Genomic DNA, 11,682 nt, shown 5'->3' with positions numbered 1-11,682 from the left:
ATGTGATTTAGTTCAACCTTTTGAAATGCTAAGATTATTTTAATGATTCGTGCTGATGCAACAATAATGGTTACTGCCAGAAAACTAACAATGTGCAATTCATGAAATGTTCATGAATATGTAAATTACCATTGACTATTTGGTATCAGAAGATCAGGAACTTGAAATTATACAGGCCATTGTTCTCATGATGACAGGATTCAGCACCTAAACACATTCACTACAGTTTGAAAAGTACAGAATAAATACAGTATATAATTATTTATTATATAACTGTTATAAGAATACATACATTTGAGCAAAAGCAATAAACAAACAGAGCTAATAAAACATTTCATCTTCAGAAAGAAACTGAGCCGTAACTGACATAGCTTCCCCCAATAACGATAAATACAGATTTCTTTGAGTGAATGTGACTCATTCTAAGCACTTTGTGTCCCCTGTTGGCCCCTGAGAGAGTAAATGTGGCGCTGACAGCGTTGAAGCTACAGCTGATGTAAAGTAACAGTAGAGTACAGAGGAGGGGAAGCGTCTTGGGCGTGGCTGTCGGCCGAGCTGGCTTCTACCCGAGGAACAGAGTAGACCACGTTATCTGCGTCACCACAGGGGGCGCTGTGCAGCGAGGGCAGCTGTACCGTTGGGAAGATCCAGCTCAGAGTAGGTGAGGTCACTCCAGTTGTCTTCAGTCTGCAAGAAAACACAAAGATCAAACTTTATCACCTGACTTTGCTCGCCTGTTTCTTCACAAGAGCATCATTTCAGCGTGAGCTGCTTCATGTAAACTGTTCATGGGGTTTTATCTCTGAATCTGTTGTTTACCATGAATATCTGTATCAGTGCCACACCTTTTCCTCCCTCTCTCTCTGTTCTCACTTCCTCTTCCTCAATGGCTTTAGATACAGTACAGTATGATCACAAACTGGCCTGGTTCCTGTTCCTCAATAGGTTGCTTTTCTCTCTTGATGAACAAAATAGACAGATGGAAGTCCTCCTCCAACTATATTGATTTATCTTGACATTCTCTGAGTAAATAACTGGATTTCCTTTTAATTTTGAAAACATTTAAACCCTATTTTTGTCCACAATATTCTCTCTATTCTGACACTGCAACAAAAAGAAGTCCTTTGCTGTACAATAACATTTTCATTTGTCTCAGGCCACGTCTCAAAGCCTGCATCCAAACATAAAAATGCAAATGAACATTATTACATGACTCATGATCACCAAAGATAGGTAGGTGCTAGGGATAGAGAAACAGCTGTGTAAATAAAAACTGGTACCTATCAGCTGCAGCCTGAAGGGGTTTACTAAAACCTAAAACCCTACCAGACTTTTGACTTACTTTCTTCTGAGAAGTGGGTGCAGTGACTAAGCTGTACTCCTCTGTGGTTTCCACTCCATCTGGTTTGGTGTATTTGACGTAAGTGTAAACTGTAGACACTTCTACAGGAGGAGATGTGCTCTGTCTGTCCTCTCTGATCTCCTCATACACTCGGTTGGCCTGCAGGAAGAGAACAGGGCTTTGTATTAATATCAGCTGGTTGATACTGACACTAATGATGCTGAGATGTCCAGATGAACCCAAACTCACATCAGTGACAATAGCGTACTCAGTTTCCAGAGGAGGTTCTGAAAAACATGCAGTTCAGAGGATTAGAATAAAGAGATGACTTTAAAAAACCTTTTGTGACTTCACTTTCTGGGCAGACCTTAAATGTTCTATATATGATATTTATAACATTAATATAGCAGCAAACAACTAGCCTGTATGCATCCTGAGCAGAAAATGAAGTCACAGTGTGAGTTGTTATCAATTCAATTTCAATTCAATTTTATTCATAGTATCAAATCATAACAAGATTTATCTCAAGACACTTTACAGATAGAGTATGTCTAGACCACACTCTATAAATTCCAAAACCCCAACAATTACAGTAATTCCCTCAAGAGCAAGCATTAGCAGTGGCTATCGCGACAGTGGCGAGGAAAAACTCCCTTTTAGGAAGAAACCTCGGCAGACCCAGACTCTTGGTAGGCGGTGTCTGACGGGCCGGTTGGGGGTGTGATGAACAGCGGCAAATAATAGTCACATTAAAGATAATGGAACAGTGACTTCAAAGGTAGTCGTTTGTAGTTCATGTCATAGCAGGGCACATCGTGTCATACTGAATAGTGCAGTCTCCAATACTGGATCCTGACTACTCTGTGCGTATGAACATCACAGCAGGGCGTTGCGGGATGTAACGTGGCACTGCAGAGCATGGGTGGATGCAGTGGACGCAGCAGGACGCAGCAGGATGCAGGGAAGAAGAAACATAAAGACTGCGGGGAGTAAACTCCCCAGAGCTAGGTTAGTAACAAGCATTTGAGGGACAAGGATGCACACAAAAGGAAACAAATGAAAACAGAGATGAGAGAGCAGCTCAGTGTGTCATAGGAAGGAAGGAACTTTCCCAGCAGTCTAGATATATAATAGCATAACTAAGAGAGGCAGGTTAGAGAGAGGTACCGGATTGGACTTGAACTCTCCCCTGCCGGATCGGGCTGAACTGGCCTGCCTTCCTCTACTTTCACTATATTATTGATTATATGAAAGAAAAAAAAAAATCTGATGACTATGAAGAGAAGCAGGTGGGCCTGGTTAGGCGGACACTACAACTCCTCACTCCCTAACTGTAAGCTTTATCAAAGAGGAGGGTTTTCAGTTTACTCTTAAATGTGGTGATGGTGTCTGCACCTCAAACCCAAATTGGGAGCTGGTTCCACAGGAGCGGAGCCTGATAGCTGAAGGCTCTGGCCCCCAGTCTACTTTTAGAGACTCTAGGAACCACAAGTAGCTCTGAATTTTGGGAGCGCAGTGCTCTAGTGGGACAGTAAGGTACTTAAAGCTCTTAGGTGGGATGGTGCTTGACCATTTAGAGCTTCGTAGGTCAGGAGGAGGATTTTAAATTCAATTCTAGATTTCACAGGAAGCCAATGCAGAGAAGCTAGTACAGGAGAAATATGATCTCTTTTCTTAATTCTCATCAGAACACGTGCTGCAGCATTCTGGATCAGCTGGAGAGTCTTAAGGGAATTATTTGAGCAACCTGATAATAAAGAATTACAGTAGTCCAGCCTTGAAGTAACGAATGCATGGACTAGTTTTTCAGCATCGTTTTGAGATTTTTTTTGGTAATGTTATGAAAATGGAAAAAGGCTGTTCTTGAGGTTTGCTTTAATTGGGCGTTGAAGGATATATCCTGATCAAAAATAACTCCTAAATTTCTGACAGCATTGGTGGAGGCCAGGGCAATACCATCCAGAGTAGCTATATCTTTAGATAATGAAGTTTGGAGGTGCTTGGGTCCCATCACAATAACGTTTTGTTTGAGTCTGAATCAGAGTTTCTCTGTTCTTTGTTTTGGTAGCCTGGCTGGCTGCGTGCATGTTAGTGCATGTGAGTCCCTCCCTTTGAAACTGTTGGCCCTCCCCTTGGTGTTTAAGAGATTTAAATGTGTTTCATGCTTTTTGCGGTCTGGACGGTGTGGACGGTCCCCGTGAACCTCTGGTCGTTCATATTGATTGCTGTTAAAGTGTCTCCAAGAATGGACCTCCTCTCTTCTGTCTCTCTCTGTTGTTGTAGATTAGTCTACTCTTTAGAAACGTCTCCTGAACCGGAGTATAAGCACTTCGAGGGACCGTAGCCAATCATTGCAATGTAGTCTAGGAGACCCCGTCCACGTTGTTACAAAAGACCTTCCATGCACAGTCGCCCAGGCCGCAGTTGCACAATATGAACTTCCACAATGCCCGAGATGGAGAGCCCTACTAGCTGCTTTTTCCAAATTTGTTTGTCTCTTTAGTGTGTTAATGGTTGTGATATGACTTCTTCACTGATATAGCAGGTGACGTGTGTGTGTGTGTGTGTGTGTGTGTGTGTGTGTGTGTTTCCTGTTGTCTCACCTTTGGGTTTCCAGGCTCTCTTCCTGCAGAAAATCAGCAAAGCTACTGATAACATGATGAAGAAGAGGACCAGAGTCAGACCCACATACAGCAGAGCTCTTGGGGCTGTTTGAGCAGAAGAACACGTTGGTTTTACACTTTCTGATTCATTATTAAATGGGTGAGGCTATTTGCACCCCTGGTACAATTAGCAGTGTATGCTATGCGTACCCTGGTGCAATTAGAAGTGCTATTCGTACCCGGGTGAAATTAGAAATGAATGCTATTCATACCCCGCCGGTGCACACAGCAATGTGTTCTATTAATACCCCGTCTGGTACAAATATCAATGTATACTATTTGCACCCCTGTGCATTTACAGTACCTTGGCATATATTTACACACAGTTATCCATACTACTCATGTATTACACCTTTTTGGAATATTATCGCCCTGACATTCTTACTCTAACCATAACCAATCCCACTCCTCTTGCCTAAACCTAACCAACCCAACCAGAGCAGGCATATTCATGAGTCTTCCCCTACCGCCCTGCAAAAAAATGTTCGCGTACGCGGGCCCTGACTTGCGTGCAAATTATCCAATCCAAAATGAAAAAAAAAAAATCGCCTCACCCAGGAATCAAACACCTGACTCCCAGACCTAAGCTCAGAGTTCTAACTTCTCACCTATAAGTTCTTACAGAATGTTGTACAACTGTTTACCACTTGGTGTCTTCAAGCCTCGGTTGCTAGGTAACCATAGTGTATACAAAAAATAGGTACTAACTAACAAACAAACGTTTGTATGCTTTCACTGAAGACAGAAAGCCGACTGTAGTATCCATTTTCCGCTAGAAATTCAATTGTTATAAACTTTAGAGACAAAACTTTCCTAATATGCCAGTTTCTGCGGTCATGGACAATGAACGTCGGCCATGATTTCGGTGCATGTGAGCAACGTGTTTTTGTCACAGGGTGTGAATAGCTCAGCTGTGTGGCCGAGGCTATTCGTACCGGGGGTGCAAATAGACGCTCTGTTATTGAATATATCTGGCAGCATAATCTGGACTCCAATGTACATGAGAGACCTGAGAATAGTAACATCAACTTAATATTTTTAAATCAATACTTTATAACTATTTTAATAATAATAATTAATTTGATTTTTATAACATTTAAACCAACAACAAATATAAGTTCTATCCATACAAGCAGTGTTTCCCGCACCACTTTACAGCTTAGGCGGCCCGCCTTAACAACACGGGCCTACCGCCTTAATTAAGTCTTCAAAAGAAATTTAAATATCCACCGTGTTACTCTGTCCTGTTTGAGTGGCTGTAATGTAGGCCTACAAGTCGCATCAACACAGTCACAGGAAAACAAGGTAACGGCGAGTTGTCAAAATACCACCAATCACAACGGAAAGAGCATTTGCTGCGGGTGAGTGTTTATTTATGTCGTTTATTCACATTTAAAGAGATAAATCGCCATTTCACCGTCGCGTGCCTGGGCATAGACGGGGTGATGGACTTACCGGAGCGTTGGCATATGGCAGGTAGAGAGCATTTATATATGTATCTCTGTCCTGTTCTTCACATCAGCGAGGCTTTCTTCTCTTGTTTCAACCAAGTGAATACATGACGAAGTGACTGGAAGTCGCCTTCGTTCCTTTGTTTCGTTTGTGTCCTCTCACCTTGTTATGATAAAAAAAAAAAATCTTGCGCGTGGATTCTCACCGTCCCGGCTGCTGCCCGGTCTTTGAGACACTGCTAGTTTTTTTTTTAATCAGTTCACGTGGTTCACACGGTTAGTTAGGGTAGTTAACACTACACACAGTGAAATTACGTGTCTTGTTTTTATTTCACGCATACTATCTGCTTTTGCTTTGAGCTATGGGCTGTTTGTTTTGGAGAAGAGTTGTCAGGTGAAGTGGAAGAGAGCGTGTCACCGAGGATAATATGAGTAACTATAGCACTTTATGAGCTTAAAATTGCAAATTTTTGAAAAGCTAGTTATTTAGTAATACTTAATGTATTACATTCAGATGCCAACCCTACCACCTTAACTAACACACTTTCTGCGGGAAACACTGCATACAAGCATACACATCCATGTGTTTGCAATAACAGTATATTGACATACAAACAATAAAGTAAATGTACTGTGAGCTGCAGGTGCAGCTGGTGCTGTGTGTTTCTGTGGAGGCTGCTCGCTGGCTTCAGGGGAGGCTGATGAAGGTGTGGAGCTTAAACTCTGTGATGTCATCAGTGTGGAGGCTGATGAAGGTATGGAGCTTAAACTCTGTGATGTCATCAGTGTGGAGGCTGATGGGACTGATGGTGAAGAGGGTCTGAGAGGAGAGGTTGGAGCTGTGAAACATTAAAAACACAATCAAACAGTCAGATAATGATTGTAGAGATCCAAAGAAGTAGTGATGATCAGATGGTCCCTGCAGAGAACTCTGTGCTAACATCCATGTGTTTTAATCCCACAGCTAAATGCAGAAGGTCATCAATGGGTTTGGTGCAACAAGATTCCAATCAGCTGCAGTGTGGGACCATCTGAGTTCATCACATATTTTACACATCAACTGTTAAAGGAGCATTTATCAGAGTTCACAATGATGAAAATATGCAGCTCTAAATACAACTGTTACAAACATGTTGAGTTATTTGAAACATCAGCAGCTGTCAGTGAACAGTTAATAAGATGACTCTCAGTAGAAACTCACCATCTGTAACTCGGATCTCAAAATTTATGTTTCCATCTGGAGACAAAAATCTGTCCAAACTACATCTGTACCGTCCTGAGTCAGACTGAGTCAGGTTTGTGATGCTCACATACAGAATTGGAGAAAATGTTGAAGTCTTTTTATATTCGATGCTGTATCTGCCTCTCTGGGCTGTGATCTCTTCTGTGTCAATGAGAATGTCTCCATCTTTACATTCGTCCTTACAGAAGATCCTCCTCCTTCCAGAGAAAGTGAAGGAGCATCCAACTGTGATGTTTCCTCCTTCAGTTCCTGTACGCTCGATGATTTCTGCATTGATGAGACCAATGTTTCCATCCTGCAGTGCTGTTAAAAAGATGAACAATCAATAGTTACTATCTGTACTTCCTGTAAGATGTTGCAGTCTGATTTGTTTCACATTTCCATAAATCATACATAGATCCCCACAGTCATACTGGGAGCTGCCCAGTTCAACCAGTCTGTGACTGAGGGGTAACAGTTTAAAACAACAGAGATCTGGATTCTTTCAGATTTCAAGCATTAAAATAATCTCACAGTCTGACTCTGATTTAATGTTCCCCAGAGAATAAAAACAACTCAAAAAGTAATGAAGTGATTCAGTCAACAATAATGAAACACATGGAAACATTATAATAGAAGAAAATATTCACATGCAATGTCAAAATAAAAAAAGGAATTAAAAAGAAGATGTATTCATAAACTGTAGTTTAGAAAATGCTGTTAGACTGTTTAGCTGTGCCTTCCAGGTTTCTCTGTGTTTCTCCTCTGTAAGATGGCATTCATTCATTTAAAATGAAGTAGTTTATTAGGTAGTTTCCTTTTTTGTGATCAATTTCTTTTGAAACCAAAGTGTTGGGATGGGTTACAAGTTTGTTGAGCCTCACAGAAAATCAATGAGTGGCATCTCATCTCATTATTAAAAGAAAACATAAAGTCTGAGCCTGTTCTGGTGAGTTGATCACCTTCCTTCCTCTTTCCTCCCTTCATTTCTCTCTGTGAACCTCTATAGGTTTAGATCTGGAGTTTCCTGTGATGTGAAGCTACAACAAACTGTAGTCAGGGGGAAGCAGCAGAACTATTTCCTCTGTTACAGTTATAATACAACATTAATGACTGCTTAGAAAACAAGTACAGCACAACAACAGGCACAGGTCCAAAGTGAATTATATTAATAATAAATAAAAAGTTAACTAATACCCAGCAGTATGTAAAGTATTTAAAATGAGTTCCACCTTTCCCAGCTGCGATATTAAAGTGATAAACACATGAATGCATCAATAATGATATTATAATCTGCATTATTCTGAAATGGGCCATTCTGCATAGTGAGAACTTTCACTTTTTGTACTTTAAGTACATTTTGATTATAATACTTGGTAAAAATGTTAATGCAAGCGTCAAGTTTCTAACAGTGTATTTCTACTATTATTCAGAGTAAAAGATCTAAGTGTGACTGTCACCACTCATCACATCCTGTTTAACCACAGAAACCAACCAATGTTACACTAAAACAAGATGTGTTGAAACAGAGTCTACTCATGAGAAACTGTTTCCCAGTTGAACTTCAGATAAAGAAAGAAGATAAAGAAACAGAACGCAGTAAAAAGAGACAGAATGATAGAACTAGAAGCTGAGTTTACTCACTGAGGAAGAAGAAGCAGATCAGAGACTGACAAACGTTCATGTTGGAGGATCTGATGGTTTAACGCTGCCTCTCTTTCTTCTTCACTGGTAAACCAGGAACTGTTCACTTCTCTAAATGATTGAGTCCCTCCTCCAAACACATCACACCCCCCCTCTACTCTCCTCCCTTCTTTGAGTGTTTCTGGTTACTGGTTGGAACTTAAAGAGGCATTAATGTCATATTTCTGTCTACACTGCTAAAACGCACAGAGATTCCTCGATTTATAGTTATATATTTCTGTCTACACTAAAAAAAATCTCCATCTTTTCAAATATTTGTTGTCATGTTGTCATTTTTCTGCAAGTTTAACCTGTTTCCAAAAAAATCAACTGGTTTCAAGCTCTTTTTAAAGTGGACCTACTGTATAGCATTTTCAGGTTCATACTTGTATTTTGTGGTTCTACTAGAACATGTTTGCATGCTTTAATGATCAAAAAACACTTCATTTTTCTCATAATGCCCATGCTGCTTATTATTCCCGTATTCCCCCTCTGTCTGACATGCTCTGTAGGAGTGCCTGTCTCTTTAAGCCCCCCCTCCCGAAAAAGCCCTGATTGGTCAATAGTCCATGAGTCTCTGATTCTCAGCTGTGTTGTTACACTCCGGAGCCTGATAGTACGTGTCCATATACGCGTTGTTTAAAAGATTTTCGTCAGCTTTGGAAAGGCGACGGGCCGAGCCAGCCACTCGTCATTTGGATAGAGTTGGCTGTATTCAACTTTATGCAAATGAGGAGCAGGCGACTTGACACCCCGCTTCTCTAAAGTCCCCGCGATGATACCAGAAAGCATTGCACAGCTTCTCCCATAGAAATGAACTGGAAGCATGGAAATTACGCTAACAATGGACACACACAAAGAGACGGACTGCAACAGAGTATAAGGCCTTGTTCACATTTGGCGTCTTTTATGAAGCTGCCAGCATCTGTTTAACATTATAATCCTATGGAGGAACCTGTGTTTTCAAAAAAGTTGTGAGGGCTTTTTTAAACGCGACTACCAAGGTTTTTTTCTGGTTCAACTTAAAAAAAAAAAAAACGCCCTATGTCAAGCTCTTTTTTGACAGCCGACCAATGACAAGTGGAGTAGCCAGATCTGTCGTTTCTATAACAACAAGAAGAAATGGAGTCGGAGCACAGCGAGTTATATGTTATGAGTGTACAGGGAACTCACTTTGTTTTATCCAACGCTAGCACCACTCTCTCTCTCTCTCTCTCTCTCTCTCTCTCTCTCTCTCTCTCTTGCTCTCTCTCTGTTCTTTCTCTAGCTTGCTCCACCACTTTGTTTTATCTAACATTAGCATTAGCAGTGCTCCACATACATACACTCTAGGATAATGTAGCAGTAGCTGTTGTTATAGCAACAAAAAATGCTCACGGCTGCTTTTTGGAACCAAAGTGCTGCCAGCTTCTTCTTTTTTACAAAAGCGCCCTAGTCAACTTTATCTTGTCAAAAAAGACGCCAAGTGTGAACATAGCCTAAAGGCTTCTTAACTAAATCCAACACAACAATGTTGCAGCAGTGATGTGACCCGAAACTGGGGAGAAATGACCAGCATTGGCCACCAAGATGACATCTTTTACGCTGTTAGCATGTAGCTACATGGGACAATGTTAACACCGCAGTAGCTTAAAAAACCAACAACACTCCAGTAGTTCCTGCCTGGAGCAGATGACCAATCATAGAAGGAGGACTAAGTGTTATGAGACACGGAGAAGAGAGTAGAAAAAACTGTTTACATCGGAACGTTCAGAACAGTGGGAAATCTGAACGTTTTAGCTCACTGGGATTCCTCTCAAATACATTTACCTCATTCTTTAAAAACCAACATTATGACACTATAGCTATGACAGGAAAAATGGTGATAAAGTCATAGAAAAGTGGTCATATTATGCTTTTTGCCGTTTTCCCTTTCCTTTATTTTGTTAAATATCTTTTTTGTGCATGTTATAGGTTTACAAAGTGAAAAGCCCAAAGTCCACCCCAAAGGGGGGGGCAAAAAAAAAAAAAAAAAAAAAAAAAAAAAATTAGGTAATATAGAAGGGGGGGGGCCTTAAAACAAAAAAAAAAATTCGTTGTTGGGGGGCCCCTTTTTTTTTGCTAGTAGTCCTTACCTAGGTACTGTCAGGGCACGCCCTCATACTCTGCTTCTGACTGGCTATTAGTCCTTGCCTAGGTACTGCACATGTGCGACTCCCAACAAAGATGGAACAGAAGTGAGATGCCTCACTCTGTAGCTAAAACAGAGATCTCAACACACAGGGTGAAAAGAGGAGCTGCAGCAATGTGCAGTACAAGAAAATATGATGTTTTTTGAAAATGGAACCACATAAACCTATTCTGGTACAACCTCTAAATACAATTATGAACCTGAAAATGAGCATAATACGAGCACTTTAAGACAATAACCAATAAAATAGAACTCAATAAGAAGCACTGAAGATTCTAATAAAGTTGTTAGATGATAGCAGTAGATTTTGGAAATCTATTTTGTATTCATTCTGTTTCATAGAGTCATCTTAACAACAATACATTTTCTGCACTGTTATCTCTTATTTCCTCTTTAGTTTTTATCTGCCGACTTCTTGTGACTGTCTGATTTCTTCATCTAATTTAGATTCCTTAGCTTCTGCTTTTATGTATTTTTGTTTACATCCTGGTGTCTGATTATTGTCATTTTACTCTCTTTATGTCGTTATATGGTTCCCTATATATATTTGATATTACTGTGATGAACGTCCGTTACATTCAAGCCATTGTCAAATGAGTTGCTACAAAGCTAATTAAGACTATCAGCTCCACACAACTCTCTCTGGATTTCTCAGTATGACTATGTTCAGAAGATTGTGTTTTCCGGTGACATACCTGCGCAGAAACTCGAATGAAGATAATTACCTCTTCTGTAATTCAATTCAATTCAATTTTATTTATAGTATCAAATCATAACACAGGTTATCTCGAGACACTTTACAGATAGAGTAGGTCTAGACCACACTCTATAATTTACAAAGCCCCAACAATTACAATAAGTCCCTCAAGAGCAAGCAGTGCGACCAGTGCGACAGTGGCGAGGAAAAACTCCCTCTTGGGAAGAAACCTTGGACAGACCCAGGCTCTTGGTAGGCAGTGTCTGACGGGCCGGTTGGGGATGTGATGAACAGTGGTGATAATAGTCACATTAATAATGGAACAGTGACTTCAAATGGTAGTTGTAGTAGTTCATGTCATATCAGGGCGCTGCAGGGCGTTACAGGATGTAGAGTGGCCCAGCAGAGCATGGATGGACGTAGCAGGAAGATGCAGGGTTCAGCAGGACGCAGC

The 11,682-nt window shown here is 40.7% G+C and overlaps 1 protein-coding gene across 1 annotated transcript; it reads right to left on the bottom strand.

Annotated features, from left to right (window-relative positions):
• Positions 1–597: 597 nt before the first annotated feature.
• On the bottom strand, positions 598–8,434 carry LOC120558604 (CMRF35-like molecule 9). Its single transcript, XM_039799659.1, has 7 exons — positions 8,323–8,434; positions 6,658–7,002; positions 6,089–6,295; positions 3,946–4,050; positions 1,592–1,629; positions 1,343–1,501; positions 598–687 (listed from the first exon to the last, which is right to left on the bottom strand). Exons 1-7 carry the CDS (start codon positions 8,360–8,362, stop codon positions 598–600), a joined length of 984 nt encoding a protein of 327 aa, XP_039655593.1. The 5' UTR covers positions 8,363–8,434.
• Between the last annotated feature and the right edge of the window lie 3,248 nt (positions 8,435–11,682).

This window comes from Perca fluviatilis, chromosome 5 (assembly GCF_010015445.1).
Source record: "Perca fluviatilis chromosome 5, GENO_Pfluv_1.0, whole genome shotgun sequence".
Classification (NCBI taxonomy): Eukaryota; Metazoa; Chordata; class Actinopteri; order Perciformes; family Percidae; genus Perca; species Perca fluviatilis.
Note: the sequence above shows the minus strand (reverse complement) of the source record. Positions and strands in the feature narration are given on the sequence as shown.

Excerpts from the sequence above, each read along its gene's own strand:
- LOC120558604 (XM_039799659.1), bottom strand. The coding sequence starts at position 8,362 with ATGAACGTTTGTCAGTCTCTGATCTGCTTCTTCTTCCTCA. Across the intron at positions 1,630-3,945 it reads GAGAGCCTGGAAACCCAAAG|AACCTCCTCTGGAAACTGAG; the intron begins GTGAGACAACAG and ends CATGTTTTTCAG. Across the intron at positions 1,502-1,591 it reads AGTACGCTATTGTCACTGAT|GCCAACCGAGTGTATGAGGA; the intron begins GTGAGTTTGGGT and ends CTCTTCCTGCAG.